Genomic DNA, 24,887 nt, shown 5'->3' on the forward strand with positions numbered 1-24,887 from the left:
TCAAATGCGTATTGAAAAAGATTTTAAATTTATCTTTTTACATGGAAACTTTCCAAAGATGCAATACCTAAAAATGCGTGAATTTTGAGATTTTAGCAGTTTTCCGAAGTTGATTTTTATTTTAAAAAATAAAATAACACGATTATGTCATATTCCACTATATTATTAAGTAGATGACATGTAATTGCCTTTATTACGAATGTATAAATTCATGCCAATACATCAACAAAAGGACATTAAAGACCAATTCTTTGCAAAATGCTCGAATGCTATTTCACTGTATTAAGGATAGAAAAAACAACTTGAACTACATATCAGTGCCCTTTTCAAAGATCAATAGAATTCAAATATTCATTAGAGTTGAAAATGTTAGAAAACTGTAAAATAAATTCCTTGACCGATAAATTAATAACTAAGCGTTATATACATGTACTAAATTAATTTGTTTTTACACAGGGCGGGGGATGGGGGTACTAATAATATTTTGTTTATATAAACAAAGATGTCTTTGACTTGAAATTTTCTCTTTTATTTATTAATCTGACGATCGATTGATACTTGTATTTTGAATCGGGCTGCTAAAAGGGAAATGATAAGACATTTTAAAACATAACAATTTCCAGAGAGGAGAATTGACGTTGGATAACTCAATAAAAAATCCATTTAGATTTTTTTTAAATATACATTCACTCTTTTTTGAAAGGTGATTTTTAGTGGAAAGCCAGTTTGGAATTTTGATAAACCATTGGTAAGTTTTTTTTTAATATAACATGTATATATCATAATTATGTTAGTTAATTGTTCTCGCAAACAACTAGATTTCAGAATTGGTTCGAATTATGAGATTCTGGTGTGTACGATTTTTTTTATAACACGGTTACCTTCTGTATCAATATATTCCAGAAAACTAATCCATTTCTCGACAGGGTTCTTAAACACGCGTAAGAAATGTACGTCTAGTTTTTTTTAAATAATCACTTCAATGCACAATTACGCAATAATTTCATGTAAAGATTCGTTCTATTCTATAACCTTGTTTTCTCTGTGTTTCAAAATAAGTGTTTTTTATGCTTCCGTTATCAAAGATTCGGGCATATAATTTTTGCTCTGTCCATCCTTCTAACAACCTGTTTGTCCACATTAATTTTAACTCTGCCCATAACTTTCGAATGGCTAAAACCTTTATATTTTACGTCTATTCTTCTTGTGATAAGATCTTTTTGGGTACGATTATATTTTACATCTTATCCTTGATCTTAGAGTCCATTTTTGCAAAGTATAACATTTGAACGGTTGATGATAGGTGTTTCCTGTTTCACAGGAAAACGGGGGGGGGGGGGGATATTCATTGAGACAAGCACTTTCTAAAGTTTGGTAACGACATCTATAACATATCTCTCTTGATGATATAAGTAATATTAATATTAATATTGTTTCATGAAAATTGCAAAAGTTTACATACACATTGCTACAATGCCCTGAAGTGGTCATGATGATATAGATATGCTTCAATTCTAATAAGTTATTTTACCTACAGGTGCTTAGCAATTCTTAATTGTTTTAAAAAGTATACAGAAAGCTTAAAAACATTAATTTCAAAATGGTACAGTATTTTAGAATCCATATTTTACGCAGGTTATATATTTTTATGCAACAAATGCAACATTCTTTTCCATACTAACAACCAAAGAAAGAATATCATTCTTTAAAGAAACGGAATTGTGGTGTAAGAAAAGAGGAAAACGTTGTTATCTCGATATACTCAAATTCTTTTTTTTTTTGATAAAACATTTTTCATAAGACTAAAGATAAGTACCTTGCAGACCATTAGGTATAGTTCATTGTATGTGTGACTTTATTTACCGTATTCTGCGACATTACCAAGACCATTACCGGGACAACTTTAAAATGTTTGTTTGCCTTGTTGAGACTAAAACTAAAGCCAATTGTAATATCTTAAAAAGATTTAATACTTATATTCTTTTAAAATTGCCTGCATTAAAAAATATCAATAACAGAGATATAAAGAATATAAAGAAAAAAAGTTCTTTACAGAACTACATTTTAGTCTCAGTCTTTAGGTATTTTCATACATAAAATTTAGAATTTTTGTTGTGAGAAATTTTATGCTTTCTATTTTTCCATGGGGGGCGGGGGTTGTTGTACTTCGAACGTTTTAATGTGCTTTAGATAAGATTTTAGACAGGAACTTGGGAGACCACTTCCTAGGGGTGCATACAAGATGTTTACACACATATTGAAAACAAATGGTTGTGTCATCTAATGTGATTTAGAATGTTTAACACGTCCCGTTAAATATTTTTTTCATGCATTCAAATAATTAAAGATTTTTTTTAAAAATTCTGCTTGTAAAATGACATAGAGAAAACAACATTGTATACATGAGTATCTCTTCTTCCTGCTTTGTAAACCAATAGTCTGGCAGTTATGTTGCAAGGGAGACAAAACAAGGTATAGAAATGTTCTGAATATAAGGTGAAACCAGTGATAGTTAAATTTTACATTTTTGTTACATTACTTTAAACGTTAAATTTAATTGATCGAGAAATTGCATCACAATGAATATATTAAACATTCTCCTAGTTGAAATTTTGTGCTTTCATTGATTTTTTTTGCTAAATGTTTCATGCAAAGGTAAAATAATAATTGTTGATTGATGCATCAAAATTCCAATATAGCATATTACACAGAATAAAATAAATGTTAGACATGAGCAAAACACACATTTAATCCTGATTTCAGTTTATGACGAATGATTTATCATTTCAAATGTCAAATTTATAGCTACATATCATGTACATGAAATTAATTAAAAACGTTTTTCAATAAACCCCAGGCACAAAAATTTAAGATGAGATACTGATCCCCCTTTTAGCGTATTATTTATTTAAATTTTTTTTATTTTAGGTTTAAAATTTAACACCGCGTGTTATTATTAAATACAAAAAATTTACATGTACAGGTATTCATTGTAACTGTATTGTTTATATTGCGTGTGAATTGATATTTCAATATTAAATTCATGCTAGAAGAAACTACTGTTTTATATGTATTAAGCAATATCTGATAAAAGTTTAACATATATGGTAAATTTTCCTTAGCAAATTCAATTTAAAAGTTGACATCATTTTAATTATGACGTCACATAAACATTTTCACCATAAGTAAGGGAAAGTGCAACGTCCACAAAAGTTCGACGAGGAAGAAAATAAAATAAAATCCGCCAAAAACCCGATATTGCTATTTCGGGAAATGGGGTGGTGATAAACTGAATATAAGGTGAAACCAGTGGATGATCCTAACTTTCGGTACATTTACTTTTTACTGAAATTTGTCAAGAAATTGCATCACAATGAATATATTACAGCAACATTTGAAAAGTGTGTAAGGGTCTTTTGATAATTTAAGTAACTTTAAACTGTTAATTTACATCGTAAAACTATATCGAAAAAGATTATTTTCAAAATTAGGGGTTCCAAACACATGAATTATCAAAATGCAAGAGTTAAGACAAAGCATTTATTTTAATTACAAAATGTCGAAATATATGAGACAAAAATTTGTGTGATATCAAATTTTTTAGTTTTATAAATTTCAAATACAGGATATATGCTACGTCACATGATTGACATTATAAATAACTAAAATACTGTTTTTTCAAATATACCAGTTTAAAGGGGATTGCTTCATACTCAAGAGGATTTTTTGAGTTTGGTCAATTTCTATACTTAGGCTACTTACAAATAAACTAATGTTACTGGGATTTGAACGACCTTGTTTAAAGTCAGTATTTTGTAAATTATATGGCGGTCATTATAACCATGTTAGCAATTACAACTTCTCGTAGGATCTTTCCTTGACCAACTTATCTTATTCCAATAGTTAAACAGTTTATTGGTTCTAGGCATTTTGATTTCGACAGCTGTTCGTAAGCTTCACCTTTTTCATGTACTAGTATTGGGCATGAAATCTGCAAATATTTGATGATATGCATACTTTCATAATGTGTCTCCGGGGGTTTTGGTCTCTATGCACCAACCCCTCGGGGAATATGTCGGTCCCCTTACAATTGGTTTACTGTGAAATAAATCTCAGATCTGAGTTAATTACATAAAACAAATATTTGCGGATAAAATGTACATGTTTGATATATGTATATATTCATGGAAATTCTTTAATTGAAGACTTTGCTTTCAAATTAAATCCCTTCAAAAGAAAAAATGCTATTCCCTATAAATGTGTCACATTTAAGTCAAATATCTATTTTCATAAACTCTAATGTGGAATTAAACTATAAATATCGACCACTAAGAGAATTTAATGTTAATAAAGTTTAGATCACTGATCTTTCCAGATGAACAGAATGCTGCTGGGATTTGTCTTCTTGCTCCTGGTCCATGGCGTCAACGCTCAGTTCGAAGCTCTTATTCCATTAATTGGCACTTTGGCTGGTGGTCTTTTAATGGGATTTGGAGTGAACGAAATGAATAACAACATGAATGCCATGAACGGTCCCATCATGATGATGCCGATGAACGGCGGGGGATCACCGAGCATGATGATGCCCATGAGACCAGTAGGACGACCTCAGACGGTGGCCATGATAACGCCGCTCGGATCACCTCAAATGTCAAGTTCGAATGGAATGAATATGGGGTGGCCAATGTATGGAATGGGAAATGGGAATAGCATGATGATGCCAATGAATGGAAACAATGGTATGTCATCAAATGGGAGGAGCAGGATGTCAAGTGGCAATGGAATGATGATGATTATGACTGGAGAGGGAATGATGAGAGGAAATGTGGGTGGAAATGATGCTGTGATGGTTAGTGAAAGTGCTATGAGGAATGGAAATGGCATGATGATGAATAGAGGAAATGGTAGAATGATGAACGGTGGAAACGGTGGTATGATGAATGGAGGAAATGGCGGAATGATGAATGGAAACGGAATGATGATGAGTGGAAATGGAATGATGATGAACAGAGGAAACGGTGGAATGATGAGCAGAAATCGCGACATGATGAATAGTGGAATGATGAATGAAAACAGGAGAGTAATGAATTCAGGAATGATGAGGGAAAGTGGCATGATGAGTGGAAACAGGAGAATGATGATGAGCAGCGATGGTAGGATGATGTTGATTGGAAATGGACGCATGATGATGCAGGAGGGGGAATCTGACCGAGATAACGGAGACAGAGATTCGTCAAGGAGCGGGGTCTTGATGCCCGTCAGCCGGGTACCTCGCAATCGATTACCAGCATGTAAGTTCACCTATAAAGTCCTAATATCGCTTACATCATTGCACGTTCTATTTGTAATTTGTCTTTTTTTAATTTCAGATTTAATGAGACGAAGAAGGATAGTTTGAGCACTTTTTAACAAAATTCGTCTGCTGATATCCATAAATCGCACACTCGAGGTAATTTTCAACTTTATCAAATGTACTTTGAATTTAAAAAGAAAAACGTCAATTTAAAAGGAAATGACATGACTTTGGAGCGCAAACACATTAAAGCACAGGCACCTGAAGTATGGCCATATTCGGTATAATAAAAATACACTGTGTATTTTTATTATACCGAACTTTTTCTACGTTTAAAGAATGGCCCATTCGGTATAATAAAAATACACGTGTTTTATTACTAGTATACCGAAAACGTGAGAAAAAGTGCAATCTGCTTGCATATAATGACATATAGATGTGTTTGACGGGGAAATTTTATATTTTCGAGGTATTATACACTCTTACATTTTTTTTTCATAAAAAGAGGGGGGGGGTATTCGGTCCATACTTCAGGTGCCTGTGATTAAAGTTTGGATTTCTTTTTTAAATCATTAATTTTTTTTATTTTCAGCTTGTGCTGTTCCACCTTCAATTGCGGGTGCCAGTCAGGGGTCTTGTTTATAATTGTGTTACCCATGAATATTTTAGAAGATATACTTTTACTATATATTTATTGTTAAATATATAAATATTGTTATCCTATCGTCTTTTTTATTTATTGGTGTCAAGAATAGCAAAATGGGGTTGAAAAGGTAAAAATATATCTTTCGGCCCACATTGTGGTGAAAACCATGAAAATGGATTGATTATCATACTCAATAATAGTTTTAGGCATCGAATTGGATGTCACAAACAGTTTTTGAAGACAAAAACCCGCATCCAGTTGTTTAGGGGTTGAAATGTGATGTTCTCAATTTAAAAATATAGATATTCTGAGGTTTCAAAAAAGGCCTAATTTGAAACTCACAAACAAGGGTGATGCTTTGAAAAAATAAAATACCAACAAAAATAATGTATATCATTAAAGGGTTAAACAACTCATTTTTCTTATAAGATAGCCAAAAAAAAAATTTACTGCGATTTGAATGTCCCATCTAATCAGTGAAATATTAACAAATTTGCATTACGGTTACGTTACATGGATAAAATTGCTTATCAAAATTAAAAAATAATGAAAATATATAACAGTCAAAAAATTAATTTTGAAAACATCGCATAATTGTGAATACGTTGATCTTACACACAATTCCTAAATGAGTGATATACACACTTATGCCCATTTAAATTAGACAACTTAAATGTTATCTAGTTAAATATTTGAAAAAAAGGCTTACATGAATTACGTTATGAAATTCTTTTTGTTATAAAAGAAGCAAAATTACCAAACAATGTCATCACTTATCATATAGGAACCTATAGAAAGGAAGTTTACAGGCGGGAACGGGTTTAACTAATGCAGCGGTTTAAAAATATCATAAAACTGAAAATTTTATTTTTAAATAAATAAAAATATTTCATCGCAGTGTTAAAATATCGTTTTGAAAATGAAGGATATATGTTTCATCATAAATATAAAACAATTCGCTCGGTGTTTATATCAGGCAAGGTCTGTTGTATAATAGTGTAACGTAATCCACAACAGTGTAACGTAATTCACACATTACAGGATAAATAAAATGATTAATGCTGAGCCCCAAAAGAAAATAAACATAATCAGACACTATTAGAAAACCTAAAGAACTAAATAGAACACACTTAAATAAAATAAAATCATGTACAGAATTATTCATTGTTTGTTTTATAATCTGATTTTGAAATATAATTTGATGCAAACAAACAGTGACAAATCGTGTAGATATAATGTTTAAATCATCTGTAATAGGACATGTACCGAGAGCACTTTCAGAATATACAGCTTTTGATTTTATCTGAGGTGTGTGAAATAGGATGTTTTACAATGATAACAATCTAGATATATATGACCTCTGTATGCAATATTTATAATCACACATGTATTGTTGTTCCAAAATAATGTAAAATCATGAATATGCATTCCAAAATGATAGCTTTATATAAAATTACTGCAAACAAGAAACTTCTTTGTGAATAAGTTATGCCAATTTCTCAAAATATATTATGTACATTAGATGTGTGAATATTTTTGAATATATGGTAAATTTTTTACACTGCGGTTTTTAATTGGATAGTTATATATAACTCTATTATTTACATTTTGAATCTAAATAATAATGTATTTTTTTTGAATGTCTTAAGAAATAACGTAATTCACTGCTAAAATTACATTGTATTTGTTCCATATGTGCAGAATATAATACCCCCTTTCAAGGACTATCATATGTGGTCGAATAGGCAAAATCAAAAATGTCATACGGTTTTTTGATGCATATATATAGGCTGAAACTTGAGTATAAAATATAATCATTCATCTAAGGTTCTTTAAGTCTTAGAAATGGTCATGAAATATTCAAATTTGTACCCAATAAAAGCATTTAAAAAATGAGTAAATATATAAAGAAATAATTTACATATACATGTATATGGAGTTTCCGCTTTTTACAATGCTAGGAAAAAAGGCTTAATGTGCGAAAATTCGTTGAAGATTCAAACGGAATAAATTATACCATCAGCATAAAATATCAACTGTTTCATTAATAAAGAAAAGCCTAATATACTTATTAACGGTCCAACAGGAAATAATTAGCTCAAATACATAATCAACACACATAAAATAAAATCATGTACAGTTATTCTCTGGGGCAAACACAGGACAAATCATCAGATAGAGGTTACCTTGTAAGGTCACTAAATGTAATGGAACACGTCCAAAATATGCATGAATATGCAAAAATTAAATTTTGAAAGGAAATCAACTAATTGACATAATTACAAATCAGGAATGTCTTGGGGACTTTGGTTAGGCAATGTCATACGGTGATGCATATATATAGCAGTAATTAGAAAGATAACGTTAATTACACGGCAATGGCAGCAAGTCCATTCTGTTGAAAACAAAATTTACCTTTATTTATTAGAAAGATCAGGATTCCAATACAACCCACATTTATCTATCACTTTAAGTTTTGAGCTGTAAAACACGCCAGCAAGCATTAAATTTGAAAAGGAAATCAAAATTGACATAATTATCAGGAAAAAAAAAAAAACAAAAACAAAAACAAAAAAAAAATCATAGTGTATTTCTTAAGTCAATTTCATTTAATTTAAGTTTTCAAATTTGGAAAAAAAATTACAAATATGAAAAAAGAAAGTCTTAGCTGCAGATATTTTAAAAGCAACTAGAAAATAATGATTTAAAAATGTATGTGTTAAATATAGACCGATGTCTGTGTCGCCATTTATTTCCCGGTCCTTACTCAGTCCGGGTTGTCTTTCTAACCAGTACGTACCTTGACCAATACACGTTCTTGACAAAACATCACGTAACATACAACAAACCATCGATCAAATAGCCGCAATTATACAGAACTTTCTTATCGAACACATTTATTACGACATGACCAATCAAAATCGTGGGTATCTCCACGTGGTATTACGTGTCCTATAAGAAGCAAATGTTTAATGTCCGCGTGTACAGGAGTTGACTTTTTCTTTTTAGGACCACAAGCCTGCACGAGGGTAGGATACTGGCTTAAATAATAATCATTGTTATATGATTTATACTAGTATCATTTCTTAAAAAAACATTTTGAGACGCAAAGATGAAAAGAGGCTAAATTTGTAATAATTGTCGTATTTAAGATATGAAGGAAATCAATGAAAAGTAATTTTTCTTCAATACTGAAATAATTATTTGGATCTGTTTCCTTTGTTTGTTTGTTGAACGTTTCGTCGATAATTTTTAAACTCATATTCAGACGCTACTACTTGTCAGTGGAGGACTGCAATTTTAGAACCATACTCGAATCTTACGACCTGTGCTGGATTTTTTTTTTCTCGTGCAAGCACCTACTACAATACGGGATCTCGATTTATTCAGCCCAATCCAAAGAACTAGTATAAATGTATCCATGTTCCACAGCAATGATTGCATCCGAAACGAAAGGATCCTCTCCTTACTCTGCGATTCTAAAGCAAACCCTTTAACTATTGCGCCACGCGGGTTTCCGATTTATTTACAATAGTTCGCGGTTTCCGTAAGAATTAAAGTTCAATATCAATTGATGCACTTAATTATCATATATACAATTAATTCTTTAAAAACTTGTTTTACAACCCAAACGAGATTGCAAATTTCAATCCGATTCTCACAAAAAGAGTTTTAAAAAATGATCTTTCCCTATACGATTTTTTAGAATTCAAAAAAATTATAAGAAAAAAAATAATAATTCTATATTCTGAACTTTCAGGTGAAAATGAAGTTCCTGTTCGTGCTGTTAGTGTTGGGAATCTTAGCTTCTGTCGAGGCCGGTGGTTATAAAAGACGCCCCGCACCAAGGCGTAGTAAGTGTTTGATTAAAAAAAAAGGCAGGCATGAGTTAAACAAAATACGAACAATATCAAGGGGGTAATTGAGGTCGGGGTGAATCTTTATCAAACTTTCAGTACAATTTTTCTGTTCAACGCTGGAGTTTGCCACTGTTGACCGTACAGCCACAAAAAGTGGTGCTAGCTGGGTTGGGGGTGGGTGAGGACCCCTGGATATAACTGTCTTTTGCTCTATTATCTTTTTGAAATTTAAGCAGATAGAGTTCTAAAAAAAATTTAATTTTGTGTTATTTTTACAAGCTACGATATTCGTGCGAGTTAATAATCATCAGCATTTCGGTGACATACTTTCAGTGTTCAAAGGATATGGCAAAGGCAAAGGCGGCGGAGGATACTGGTATGGTGGGATGGGTGGCATGGGCAACATGGGAGGATGGGGATATGGAGGTGGCATGGGAGGATGGGGATATGGAGGCGGTGGTATGGGATACGGCGGCTGGGGATACGGAGGCGGTATGGGATACGGAGGATGGGGATACGGAAGCGGTCTAGGTGGATATTACGGAGGATATGCATCATCCTATCCTAGCGTATCATCCTATCCTAGCGTATCTTATGCATCATCCTATCCCAGCGTATCTTACGCATCATCCTATCCCAGTGCCTCTTATGGAGGATATTACAGTGGATATCCTTCCTACGCCGGAGGATACTACAGCGGCGGATATCCCGCGTACAGTGGGGGATATTACTCTGGTGGCTACCCCTCGTACAGCGGTAGTTATTATGCCGGTGCTAGTTATCCTACCTACGCTGCAGGTGGTTTGGCTTCCGGTGGGATCGCCGCAGCAGGAGCAGCCGTTCCCGCGGCAGTTCCGGCAGCAGCAGGAGGTAACGTTGCCGCCTTGGGAGGCACATCTTTAGCTTCTGCCATTGGTTCCATTGGTTCATTCGGAACCGGGTCTTCCGCCGGCTACTATCCCCTGGGAGGTGCTACTTATGCAGGTAAAAATCTATTTTTCTAATTGTCAGTGTAGCAATGATGACAATTGATTTGATATTCTTTCATTAATGAAATTCAATTTCTTTGTCCAGGTTGATGAACCTACCACTCATGCTATTGTTGTTCTGGAAAGAGTTGCTGGTCATTTGTTCTTGTACTTTTACAATAAATTATTTCAATATTCCTAATAATTTAAACATTGACCCAAATTTTAATTGAAATAATACACTTATTGAAATCATTGCAAACGGCGATTTTCACAGGAAAAATATCAATAAAAAGGAAATATAATTTGTAATTGTGATTCAAGTGATGAAATGTCACTTTGCATACAAACGATATGATGAAAAAAAAAAACAAAAACTTATGGTTCCTTTCATTATTGAAAAGGAAGAGTTTATCTAAAAAAAAACTTATCGATATCAACTTAAAATACGATTTTGAACAAAAGGTGAAAATGGATATATAACCATGACTTTTTGTGACTATATTTTTAGCTATACTGGTCAGGATCAGAAGAGCTTACACGATAGTAAGGTGCCCGTTGCCTCTCCGTCTGTCTGTAAATAATTTGTTAAAACGTAACTCCTCCTACAGCGTTGGTTTGATTTCAATATACTTAGTAACTGGGCACATACGTATGTAGACTACGCTAAGATACATACTTTTTAATTGGTTTTTTATTTCGATGAACTGTTTTGCCATGGTTACTAAAAATTGAAAATTCTGTAAAATACATGTAATTTCAAAATGCTACTCTTCCTACATATTGGTCTGATTTAATATAACGTGGCATGCAAGTTGACTAAGATACATAATTGTCTTTTTTATATTTTGATGAATGATATGTTGCCATGGTAACTAAAATTGAACTTTCTGTAAAATTCTTATAAAAAGGTAGTCATCCTGCAGTTTTAGTCTTAATGCAATCTTGTCCTCAAAAAGCAATTAAATCAAGGGTTATTATTCTATTTATTGCTGTTGCAAAGTTTCAAGGTCAAATGCTACTTTACTCTTTCTTTGGAAACCAATTGCGCCAATCACCAGACCTTCGTATTCATAAAAACAGAATTTGTTCAAATTCTTAAATATAAATGTATGGCACGCCAAATTCACAAAAATGAGATAATCATAGTTTCACAATTGATAAACTAGGTTTATCGACTGTAAACTATAGTTTACAAACCGTAAACTATAGTTAACGATTCGTTAAGTACAGTTAACGATTCGTTAAGTATAGCTTTCATCTGTAAAACTATATTTAACGGTTGTTAATTATAGTTTACGAATGATAATCTAAGTTTATCTGTCTGTAATAAGCGTTAACAATAGATTGTGTTGATAAAATAGATTCACGTTTGTAAACTATAGTTTACAATCGTAAAATATAGTTAAGAGTTGTTAATCATAGTTTCACAAATCGTGAAACTATATTTATCAGATCGTTAACTATAGTTAACGGTTTGTAAACTATAGTTTACAAATCGTTAACTATAGTTAACGGTTTGTAAACTATAGTTTACAAATCGTGAAACTGTATTTATCAGATAATCTATGTTTTGCAATCGCAAATGATTGTTTTCGGTGTTAAGTATAGTTTACGGTTGTGAAACATAGATTATCGCGTTAACTATGGTTTACAGATGTGAAATATAGATTAACGTTGTTAACTATAGTTTACGGTTTGTAAACTATAGTTTACAACCGATAAACCTAGTTTATCGATTGTGAAACTATGATTATCTCATTTTTGTGAATTTCGCGTGCCATATACATGAGAACAAAACACCTGCAGTGACGTTCAACTCGGTATTTGGATATATCAATTAATTGTTATTTCCATTCATATGTCGACACGACATATCCTAGTGTACTTGAAATAAAAGACACAACGTAGTCCGACAAATTTGTATCATATTTGGATAGACTATAATGATACTCTTATAATGGTAATCTAACAACAAAGCTTTAAAAATGATAAATGTAAAGATTTTAACAATAATCGTCCAATCTCTCACCAGAGGGCATATTACGCTTCGCCACATTTAGTATTAGTGGAACGATAAATCTGGGTAGAGGTTGTCAACTTTCTTTACTTATGCAGCAATTTACCCTTATCAACAAACAAACAAGTTGATGAAACTAGAATATCAAAAGTCTTGTTTAAATTCATTAAGTATTTCGTAAATTCTATTGCGATATAATGACATTGTCAATTTGTCAGCAAAGACAATCCATTATTAAGTCAAATGGTGACTGACGTTTTTCGTACTTATTGTTAGACAATTTTATTTACACACTGAATTTGTCGACGGGTTTTCCGTTATTCTCCGGTCATGACAAAGAGCACAAGGCGGATGTGACCGATCGACAGGGGGTGTTCACTACTCCATGGCACCTGACCCACTTCTGATGTTTTAGAGGTCTGTGTTTGCTCTTCTCCTGATTTATTTGTTTGAATGGACCTTTGACCTTGAATACTCTTCGTTATCTCCATATTTTATTATAAGTACAAACTAGCAGAGAAAGTCTCCACAGGGATTTCTGGTTTCTAATATGATTTTTTATTTATGGATGATGACATCCACATCCATTTTCAAGTCAACTGGCTCTCATAGTAACATGGGTATACATGTCATTAAGGACCATGAAGAGCGAACACAACAAATTACGTGTTAAGGTACATCGATACTCTGATAAGAGAGATAACTCTTAATGACATAAATGTCCATTATTCCTTTATAAACAAGTGTCTGTTTTGTCCAATTTTGCCCCCCAAGCCATGCTATATTTGTTTGTATTTTACTAAGAATATACAATTCCTCTGGAAAATCATAAGAGTTAAAGAAACATTTTATATGAGTGAGCACAGGGTTTATGAGCCTTAAACATCAGTATTGTGTTTTCTTAACAATTTAGAAGCATCCAAATATTCAAGAAATATCTTCTACCCCGAAGATCAGGTTACAACGAAATTGATTATACGTCATCTGACAAGCTTCACTCTGCATTCCTTTGCAAAATTTTGATTGCCCAGTTAGACCTTATCCATCCTCCACTGGGACATAATTTGAACAAACTTGAATCTAACCAATATAATGAAACATGACTCCTTTTTTAAAAAAGCTTTTTCTGGCCCAGTTATAGCCGAGACAATCTTTCTTATGAATTTTTATCTTCCGATAGCCCCACATACCCCCTGGGGGTAATGACTTGAACAAATTTTAATCTGTTAATATGTAATAAAACATTCACCATAGGTTCCTCTTATTTGGTCTATTGTTTCTTGAGACTTAATAGGAGCCATGAAATTTTAACTAATTCTTTATTTCTTTTTTGGAGGAGGACAAGACCCTTCAAACCCCCTTTCCTTAAGGATTCTATGAGCTTAATAGTTGTTAAAACTGGATCAGTTGTTGTGGAGAAGCTTATGATGCCAACAATAGCAATGGACAGTTTTTGTTTAGAAAAACTCACTTTAGCCTTTTGGGTCAGGTGAGCTAAAATGTTACCTCACAAAGAAATGAATTGCATTAGTAGATAATAGGTATAGAGCTATAGTTCCAATAAAGTAGAACTTGAGTCACTTGACCATTAACTTACCCTTTTTAATCAGTGGTTGGTAAGGTGCTTAGTAAATATATACATGTACATGTTTAAAGCAATATGAGCTGCAATTTTGATGTCAGAATTTTTTGTTGCAAAATTGTAAATAACTATTTCAATGACAAAAAAAAAACGTTAATAAACTTCTGGTGATCATATTTGCGATTTAAGAACTATTTATAATCTTCGATTGAATCAAAATTACATTATTGTCGTCCTGCACAATAATGATATTTATATAAAAGTGTTTGTTATACCTTTAAAAAATTGTTCCTACACAAATCAAAATGAAAAAAGTCTAACATTTCTAATGTTTTGCTGAGGGGGCATAAAAAAATCGATGTTGGACCGCTAAGTGAGATGTTGGATCGGCCGATGAGATGTTGGACCGCTTACGTCACAGAATGGGAGGAGCTTAATCTCATTTTCATTCGTTGGTGTTCAAAAGTGACGGTCCCGAGGTTACATCACAGAAGACAGTAAAAAAATGCATGTTGTTAAAAATAAAATAAAATGAAAGGTATAGCAAAACATTTATTGACCGAATTCTCGGGCAATGGGCGAAATGCGTTTTGTCGACCCTTGAACCAAACTGTCTGTGAATTTTTTTTTTGATTATTGAAATGATGAATAAATATCATTTTCTGATGACATACAAGTATCTATCTTACAATGTCACAACCAATGAAAATGTCCCATGCCTTGAAGTCTGCATTAATATATCACCCTGCCTTACAACACAGATTTCCAAATTAATCTTTGATTTGGAGGGACAGATTTTGTCATTATCAAATACTAGTATAGTCCTTTATGTAAAGAATAAAATACATGTAAATGCAGATGTAAATTTTTGTCATAATCACAAGTTCTTTATAAAAATTTGGACCAGCAATATACACAACTTCATTTGAATATTTTATCTATTACCCCATTCATACGACACGATTTGCATACCTCACATATGTAAATTTACACACATGTGCAATGATTGTCATATGAACTGATTTGCTCACATGCAAATTCTGCACAGTTGAGTAAATTTGCACCTGGTCAGGACTAGATGCAAATTAACTTTTGCATACACGCTGTTGCAAATTATTAGTTTTTGTGAGTAAATTCTGTCGTATGAACACACAGCAAATTCATTTGTCTAAGTAGTACGTATTGCTCATTGAAGAAAACACCATTTTAAGGTTGTTACTGTTGTATATGCATTGCATGGAGTGTAAAATATCAGTTGGTAAACATGGCAGCTATATATCAAAGCTCTAAAAACACGGATTTCAAATGGTTATCCTTGCTCTGCTTAAACGATAGGAGACAGTGAATTGAGTTTTTGTACTTTTAAGGGCAAAAATGTTGGTGTGTGGCTTCAAAAGCCAAGTTTTCGAAGGATGTGCTGAGTCTCCGAGCCTGGTGGTTTCCCCAAATGACCTTCCCCACTCTAGAAATCTTCGAATTTTCAAATCATTGGCATCATGTCCCTTCCAGGCAAGCTTATGTTTATGTCTCTAAAGATATAAATATAACTGTGCTCGCAACACTCCAGAGAATTAATGAACAGAATTCCTTTCTGTTCAAGTTCTCTACATGGGAATGCTCTGGAGCCATGACAGGAATATGCATTCCATGAATTGCCCAACCACAGTTTAGTTCTTGATGACTTTCTTCAATCTTTTTCAGTTTTGAAACCGAGGCAAGCTACTGACAGATAAGTTGATGTTACGAAGATTTCAACAACCTCACTTAAAGTTTGATTTTGATTTCATTATTATTAGTAAGTTTTTCCCTTCTATTTATTTCTCTTGGCTACCACCAATCATACTTTGTAGATTTCCCAACTCCAGAAAGATTTCCAGTTGTATATTTCGCTGAAGACACAAACCAGTAGATAGCAATAGCCACCTTCTCCTTTACGTCCATTGCTCTTCTACAGTCTTTAAAGACGGGGCCAAAACATTTTAAACAAAATTTTAAGACATTTTCCTTCAGTGAAAATTTCCATACCAATCTTTTACATAAAGTCTTTAAATTTGCTTCTGTTGTATCAATTAGTGGATAATATTTTTTCTACTTCCTTTAAGGAACATTTAAAAGTTAATCATATATACCCAAATACCCCTTGTAGTAAGAAAATACCCCTTTTCTATGAAAATTCACAATTCTAAATCAGTCCATCTCCTATGTTTAATGACAATTTAAGGATTTACTTATGGTGCATAATTCTTGTCTGAACGCATAGCAAATTAACTTTTACTTATGTGTGTAAATTTACACATGAGAAGATTTACACACATAAGCAATTTTTCGGCGTATGAATGGGGTATACCTTTAGTATTGAATGAACATAGTGACAACAAGTCAAATATAATTTTAATAACCATTCCAATGTTTATTTTACTTCAAGAAAATCACTGACGTTTTATTTCTCACACAGTATCATTAAAACGAGTATACATCTTCGCAACAAAACGGCTCACATAATGCAATCCTCTTATTAAAAGTTCATTTAACACTGAGGGAATAAATCATTGTTTTTGGAGTTTAATTTGATGGTTTTATATGTACATCCCTTTAAAATGACCTTCACCTTAACCACAATTTTAACCGTAGAGCATCAACTCCATTGAGATAGTACCTAAACAATCGTTTATCTCTCACAAAGCCCAGATTTTCATACAATCTCAATGCTGCCTTGTTTGTAATTTCTGTCTCAAGAACAACCTGAAATAAATGGGGATTCCATCTTTATAACTTGCATTTGTTATATTGATGTATTCATAAAAACAAGTAGCCCAAGGGCCTAACAATTCACCTGAATATCTTACAATCCTGTAAAGAACCTATGAAATGTCAATTTCATATTTATATAATAAAACAAAATAAATTGAAAGATGAAGACATGATGCTCAAAGGAAAGGAAAATCGGATGATCAATTAGTGAGGTAATTAGCAACAACTCATAAAGCATTCTTGAAATATTAGAGTTCTGAAATTACAGGACTTAGAACCTCAAAAATTATTTCATGAAGAAAAATATAAATAAAAATAATTTATGTTGGCCCCAACACAAAAGTATTGCCTCACTTCTTCCTCTTAAGTGTATGTATGTGCAGAAAAGTCGAAGGAGTTATCATTGTGTCGATTTCATATAAATGTTGGATGACCGAAGATTTCAAAAAAGGTTATAACATGTAGAACTCATCCCTCATGTTTGCTTACTCCAATTCAATGCTGTTTACAAGTTTCACATTAAAAAACATAGTTAATCAGAGATTACAGAGCTCACCTCAATGAATGTTGTCTTTAAGTAAGGCAAATTAATTCACACAATTAACCAACAAAAAGTGTACATCCAAAAATGCAAAATTTATGCAATTTTGATACTTTGGAATTAGACCTATATAAAAACTAGTTCTTCATCATGAAAATGTTCTTCATCATGAAAATGTAATTAAAATCCAGCATCTGAAGCAAGATTGAGAGATTCATCCCTTGATGCATCATTTGTGCAACTTTGGTTTATATAAGCCTTATAGTTTCTTGGTGATAGACCTGCACCCATAACTTTTATGAGGTCTATTATCTGGAAAATGTATGTCGAATTCAGCATCTGAAGCAAGTCCATTAGTGTGCATCCTAAGATGTTTTATTCAACATAGAGCTCAAAGTTACTTGGAAATGAAACCTGCACCAAAAATTTTAATCTGTTTACTCAACCGGAAAATGTAGGTCAGATTCAGCATCCGAAGAAAGTCTTGTAATATGCATCCTAAGATGTACCATCCATGCAAGTTTGGTCATTATATGTCTCATAGTAACTTGGAAATGAAACCTGCACCAAAAACTTTATCCTGTTCACTCAACCGGAAAATGTAGGTCAGATTCAGCATCCGAAGCAAGACTGGTAGTATGCATCCTAAGATGTACCATCCATGCAGGTTTGGTCATTATGTGTCTCATAGTAACTTGGAAATGAAACCTGCACCAAAAACTTTATCCTGTTCACTCAACCGGAAAATGTAGGTCAGATTCAGCATCCGAAGCAAGACTGGTAGTATGCATCCTAAGATGTACCATCCATGCAAGTTTGGTCATTATACATATGTCTCATAGAAACTTGGAAATGAAGCCTGCACCAAAAATTTAACCTGTTCACTCAACCGGAAAATGTAGGTCAGATTCAGCATCCAAAGCAAGTCTGGTAGTATGCATCCTTAAGATGTACCATCCATGTAAGTTTGGTCATTATAGGGCTTATAGTTACTCGGAAATGAGACCTACACCAAAAACTGCACCAAAAATGTTAACCTGCACCAAAAACATTAACCTGGTCATTCCTTTGCTGAAATTGCAGCATCTGAAACTTTGACTGGTACAATGAAACACATTAGAAACATCTTCCATGCATGTCTAATCAATATAGGACATAGAAGTACTTAAAAAGAAAACTGCTCCAAAAAACTTAACCTTAACCTGGGACGCCGACGCCGAGGGTATCACATAAGCTCCCCCCAACTTCGTTGAGGTGAGCTAATAAAAGACACATGAGCCACGACTTTGGCATTGTTGAAATTGATAACCACTTGACAGATGCAACTTTTGTTTTCCGGCTCTTACATTTTGCACTTCTTTTCTTGCTTAACAGTGCAGTTGAATTCTCAATACTACTGCTTGTTTATATTTCTCATAAATCAGTAAATGTCATCAATTTTTAATTATAAAGATAATGATTATTCAAATTGTTTAATTTATTATGAATGCTAATAGAATCAGTATGTGACATCACTATCTTATAGTCACTTAAGCTTAGCATGTTTCTTCATTACACATTTACAAAGCTAGAATTAGAAACATTGCTTGGACATGCAGACAGATGGACATGAACAGTGATTATTTCATGCATGTATATACGCCCTTGACTTTGTTAGCAGGGGAAGGGAAGAGGAGACCTGGGGTATAAAAGTCTACCAAGGTGACCAAAGAAGAAATTATGGACTTATTAAGACTACCAAAGAAAACCAGATTAATTTATTACAATTATGCTTAGATTTGATCAAAAATCAAAATGAATATTTGCAAATACAATTTTGTTTCAGAAACTCCTATACCCTCAATAGTTTTTTCTCAAGATAAGAAATAGAATCAATAGTATACCTCATCACAGTCATCAGCTATCATTCCTCTAATGGCTTTCAATACAAGACGGGACCCTTAAAAAGAAAAGGAAAAACTCACTCATTAAGCATGTTAACAAATAAAAAGATCACTTGAATATCTTAAAATCTTAAATTCTTCATATCTACATTTCAAGATCAAAAGTAAGCAAATGAAGTACTAGCTGCAGATATGTAGCGTTATGGTTTTATATATTAGTTTTTTACCATAATGCTATAGATCAATCTTGTTATGCAAAAAATGTGCAATTTACGGCTCAAGATTTTTTCAGCACTGTTGCGGAGAATTTCTCCACTTCCAAGCATTGAATAATCAACCCCATTTACTTCCTGATTCTAGAAACATATTTAAACCAATCTGTATAGTTTATCCACCTTCCAAACCTTATTATTGTCTCTGCAGGGGATAAATTAACTTGATTTGAATATTGTCTGTTGGATTTCAGAAATTCAAATTTAGCGAGTTTATTGCCTGTAGAGACAACTTTAAAGGGTAGGGAAGTGGATAAAATATAAGGATTGGCTAATCAATGTGTCTAGAATTAGAGTGTGAATGATAGTTGATTGACCAATGCTGTTAACTAATCATTTAATCAATGTAATACATGTATTATTTCTATATGTTTCAGGTATCAGTCATCCTTAGTTAATTAAAGATATACTCAGTGGATGATGGTTATCATTTATGACTGATACCAAGTCATTGTGAATGTCCAGATGATACACAACCCTATCGACGCAGAATTCAGACGATACGCAACCCTATCAACGCAGAACTCAGACGATAGATGATTCTCAACATGCCGACGTTAGAGTGCCCTGTGGAAGGATGTGATTGGCAGTCCCAGGACCTGGATGCAGCCTTTGCCGCAGCCCTCCAGATCCATGATAGAACTGTTCACCAGCCACAGACCCAGCCAGGAGCTGCCGCAGCTCCCAAACTGAAGTTGGACCCACCCACCATAGCTGCTGGATGTGACCCAGACCAGTGCGTGGATAAGTTTCAGAGGGCTTTACTTTTATATAGGAACTCCATTGATCCAGAGACAAAAGCATCTCCAGCCTTGATCCTGTTTGGTCATTCGATCAGAGATGCCATACCAATCGTAATGGGTAGATATTCACCTCATGATACTGTGAAATCACAAATTTTCGTGGGATTTAATTTTCGTTGTTTACGAGGTATGACAAGACCCACAAATTCATGTCCACCACGAAATGTAAAATGTGATATACATAAGTACTCATTAATCCTTGATCCACGAAATCAAATCCCTATGAACCAAGGGATTTTCCTCAAACCACGAAAAATTGACCCCATGAAAATATGTGATTTTACAGTACATGGAAGGAACTGATGTCGAGTAGAGAGTTAGCTCTTGCCAAACACCACTCAAGAGAGCATGAAAGATGGAATGAGAATACCCATCAGCTACCACCACTGCAGGTTGGAGACCATGTGTATATCCAAAATTTAATAGGCAACCACCCAAGGAGATGGGAACGCACCGGATTTATTGTTGAGGTCCACCAATACCACCAGTATGTTGTACGTGTAGATGGCACAGGAAGGGTTACGCTAAGAAATCGCCAACATCTGAGGAAATTTACCCCGTTTTACAGCAATTCACCCAGTGCGATTGAAACGATTACGAGAATGCCACAGCCTTCAGAAAAGACTGTTACAGATTGTTCATCCTCGTCTCAGGAAACATTGACTCTAAATCCATTGAAATGTAGCACACCACTACCTTCGCATGTGACTCCTAGGATGGATGGCTCTTCTGTTATACCACCTGTTAACCATGGTTCACCTGCTACTTCTGGAGAGGTCTCACCTGCGGTTTTGACTCAAAAATCAACAGCTAAGTCACGTCTATTGCCAAGACGACTATTGACGGACAAGGACGAAGTCGCTCCTCCGACGGAACATGAAGACAAACCGAAGGTCACACGTTTACCCCGCGCTCTGGTTCGTCTTCAGCCGCACAATGCAACTGGTAAGAAAGAGTTGTTGACGCCTGGAAGACCACACCACAATACTAGACAGGATTCCATGGATTCTGCAGAGAATAACTGATTAGTGGACAGTTCAATTGATCTTCAATTACTAGTGACTGATGTACAGTTGTGATATGAAACATTCCGTAACTTGATATTTGATTTATACAGACCTTCTAAGTTTTATTAGTGCCTAAAAAACTTGTCCCCGGGGGAGGAGATAACTAATCATTTAATCAATGTAATATTGTTTCTATATGTTTCAGGTATCAGTCATCCTTAGTTAATTAAAGATATACTCAGTGGATGATGGTTATCATTTAGCTGTAAAGTGGTGTTCTCTAAAACAGTGCTAAAAAAAATCTTGTGCGATGATAATGGTCAAAGACTAATATAAGAAACCATAACACATAATGCAAAAAATGTAATACATGCACAATCAGGTAAATATATAATCATGATAATCTGTTCCATATCTCTTTACACAGTGAATCTGCCTAATGACATATCAAGTAAAAATATCATCCATTCCACATCAATCTCTAAAAACAGGGTAACTCACCTATCTTTTTCCTCCTGTAATCTGCATCAACAGCCAGCATTGCTATATACCCTCTTCGTACCATTTTCTTGTGCATATCTAATTTACAAACTATGGCACCCACACATTTCTCTTTATCCATGGCCTACAATTATATCAATTTCAGTGAAAGGTGTAACAGCGCTCTTCAATATTTTTTTTTCTTACTAGTCCATTTGGTCAAGAGACAATGAAATTTACTTGTCCGATATTAAATTCAAACTTGTCCTTTTTTCAATAAAGAGCTATACGACCACTTATTATTACATATTTAAATTGAGTCTATATCATATTCTCCGAGTCTATGTTATGATTATTTTGACATTCAACAAATCATGCCTCTCAGTTTTATCATCCTGTCCATAAAAGCCCAGGGTTCATTAGTAATGCAACATGATAAATTGTATCAAGTTTATAAAGTTTAACGAAAATATCCTGAATACATCCTTTAAAACCAAGTTTGAATGAAAAAAATCTAAACTGAAGCAAGTTATTAACAAACAAGTTGAGGAAATAAGAATATCATTTATAAAGTCATCACAAGTTATTTGGTCAATACAATGTCTTTTTCAGCAAAGAAAATCTATCATTAAGTCAAGTTCTGACTACTTTTTTCATACTGTTAGACAATTATTTAATATTTAAACATTGAGATGTCAAAAGATTTTTCTGTTATTCCAGATCATGACAAGGAACACATGGCAGGTGTGACCGGTCGGCAGGGAATGCTCACTGACTCACTTCTCCATAGAACCTGATCACATCTCTGATGTTTTACAGGTCTTTATTTGCTCTGCTCCAAATTTGTATTTTTAAATGAACTTTTGAGTTTAAAATACTGTTTGTTATTATCACCATATACTTCATGTACCTACTCTAAATCTGACTGAATAAAAGAGTTGTCCCCATGACTATGATGACCCAGGGAATTCCTATCTATAATACCCAGGGATTTATCTAGCTATTTTGTTTTACTACCGTTTTATATGTAAAGGGGGAAAATGAGAGCCGCAGGCTCGATCTGAGCGCCGGAGGCGCGAGTATTCTAGGGGGGTCCGGGGGCATGCCCCCCCGGAAAATTTTTAAATAAATGGAGCAAAATCCTGCATTCTTAGAGCTTCTGAAGGTCATTTGTAGACCTTTACAAAGGCCACAAAAACTTCACTTTTTAGGCAAAATACTAAATAACACACACAAAAAAAATTTAACCAGGTCAGGACTTTAATTTTTTCTCTAAATACCCCCCCGGAAAATTTTTAAATAAATGGAGCAAAATCCTGAATTCTTAGAGCTTCTGAAGGTCATTTGTAGACCTTTACAAAGGCCACAAAAACTTCACTTTTTAGGCAAAATACTAAATAACACACACACAAAAAATTTAACCAGGTCAGGACTTTAATTTTTTCTCTAAATATCTATCACAAATCAATTCTGTTTTTCATGTTTCACTACTAACATTGTTTTTGTTGTTACTCCATTCTTCCGATTCATAGTGATATAAGCTCCATCTTACTCATCTACACTTTTCTTTTTAACTCTGCAAACGCACGCGTATCTTTCGACATCATGGACTTGGCACATGTTTACCGATCAATATCAAATAAAAGCTTGAATAATATATTCTTTCTTTTAAAAGCGTTTGAATGACTAGGATGGTAAGTTAGCTGTAAAACTTCAATCGGACAAAAACGGAAAATTTCAGAACGATGTTTTAAATATTCTCCGTTTAATCGGAGAATTTTCTATCTGAAAAAGGGGAATTTTTGCACCTTTTTCAAGAGGGGAAAGGTACCGTTTACCGGTAGTAAAAACAGCCTTGATAAATCCCTGGAACCCCAAAAGAAGAATGTCAGTAAACATGGTAAATAGATACTGAAACTCCTTTTCAATAACACTTACAAATAATGAAATTAAAGTAGCTACAAATAGGGGAAAAAACTTTGTATTTAATTAAAAAGAATAAATGGACCAGGACTGGCTGGAGTATAAAAATAATTTCAGCCATTTTTAGTCAGTCTGAAGAGGGCAAACACAATATTTCTTAAAGATCGTTGTCATACTCGGCTAAAATATAAAAAAATATTCATGGGTATATTTTAATTTTCACATTGAAATTCACTGCTCACCAAAAAGCACAGCTTTGGCCAGTTGTGGATAAAATATCTGTATGTGTAAATGGAATAGGGTTCAGAAAGATCTTTGGTAATTAGCCTCATAATGTCAGGCATTTGTTTTTCTGATTCATATATAGTGTAACTGATTCCATCTACTTCCTTGATTTCTTCCTGTAATTGTGGTTCGATGTGGACTCTTCGCACTGACTCACAGAGCAGGTGCTCTGAACTTTCTTCAACTTCATGTTCTTTTGAATGATCACATGTGCACTGAGCCAGTAACTCTCTCTTATAATTGTCTTGATCTCTAGGATGATTACGGACAATGCGGCCATTTTCGTCCTTTGTGTGATTTAATTTGCCATTCGGTATTTTTCCTTCCACTTTTGGTTTACTTTCCTCTGCAGAGATTGAGAGTGGGAGGGTAGGACTTTTGTTCACTTCTGAGCTCATAAGTGAAGGCTCTGCTTCAGAAATCATTGTTCTAAAATGTAAATCAGTAAACTTATTTAAATCTAAGTCTGATTTTTAAAGAGTAAGTCATCTTTAACATATAAACAGAAATTTGTCCTTGCTACGGAAAAAGTGAAGGATCATGTATCGTCCATGTTGCTGTGGAATAGTCAAC

At 33.7% G+C, this 24,887-nt stretch overlaps 3 protein-coding genes across 3 annotated transcripts; 2 read left to right on the forward strand and 1 right to left on the reverse strand.

Annotated features, from left to right (window-relative positions):
* The first annotated feature begins 4,375 nt into the window (after positions 1 to 4,375).
* Positions 4,376 to 5,965, forward strand: LOC134279764 (uncharacterized). The gene is made up of 3 exons (XM_062762167.1): positions 4,376 to 5,291; positions 5,370 to 5,449; positions 5,886 to 5,965. The coding sequence occupies exons 1-2, from the start codon at positions 4,376 to 4,378 to the stop codon at positions 5,396 to 5,398; spliced, it is 945 nt and encodes a 314-aa protein (XP_062618151.1). The 3' UTR covers positions 5,399 to 5,449; positions 5,886 to 5,965.
* A 3,740-nt stretch (positions 5,966 to 9,705) lies between these two features.
* Positions 9,706 to 10,878, forward strand: LOC134279762 (ctenidin-1-like). The gene is made up of 3 exons (XM_062762165.1): positions 9,706 to 9,799; positions 10,133 to 10,783; positions 10,874 to 10,878. The coding sequence occupies exons 1-3, from the start codon at positions 9,706 to 9,708 to the stop codon at positions 10,876 to 10,878; spliced, it is 750 nt and encodes a 249-aa protein (XP_062618149.1).
* A 5,877-nt stretch (positions 10,879 to 16,755) lies between these two features.
* Positions 16,756 to 24,880, reverse strand: LOC134279763 (N-alpha-acetyltransferase 30-like). Its single transcript, XM_062762166.1, has 4 exons — positions 24,272 to 24,880; positions 22,128 to 22,251; positions 19,545 to 19,600; positions 16,756 to 17,111 (listed from the first exon to the last, which is right to left on the reverse strand). The coding sequence occupies exons 1-4, from the start codon at positions 24,737 to 24,739 to the stop codon at positions 16,974 to 16,976; spliced, it is 786 nt and encodes a 261-aa protein (XP_062618150.1). The 5' UTR covers positions 24,740 to 24,880; the 3' UTR covers positions 16,756 to 16,973.
* Positions 24,881 to 24,887: the final 7 nt, after the last annotated feature.

Source organism: Saccostrea cucullata, unplaced genomic scaffold, assembly GCF_032062105.1.
Source record: "Saccostrea cucullata isolate Sc308-1 unplaced genomic scaffold, CSIRO_AGI_Scuc_v1 ctg14800, whole genome shotgun sequence".
Taxonomy (NCBI): Eukaryota; Metazoa; Mollusca; class Bivalvia; order Ostreida; family Ostreidae; genus Saccostrea; species Saccostrea cuccullata.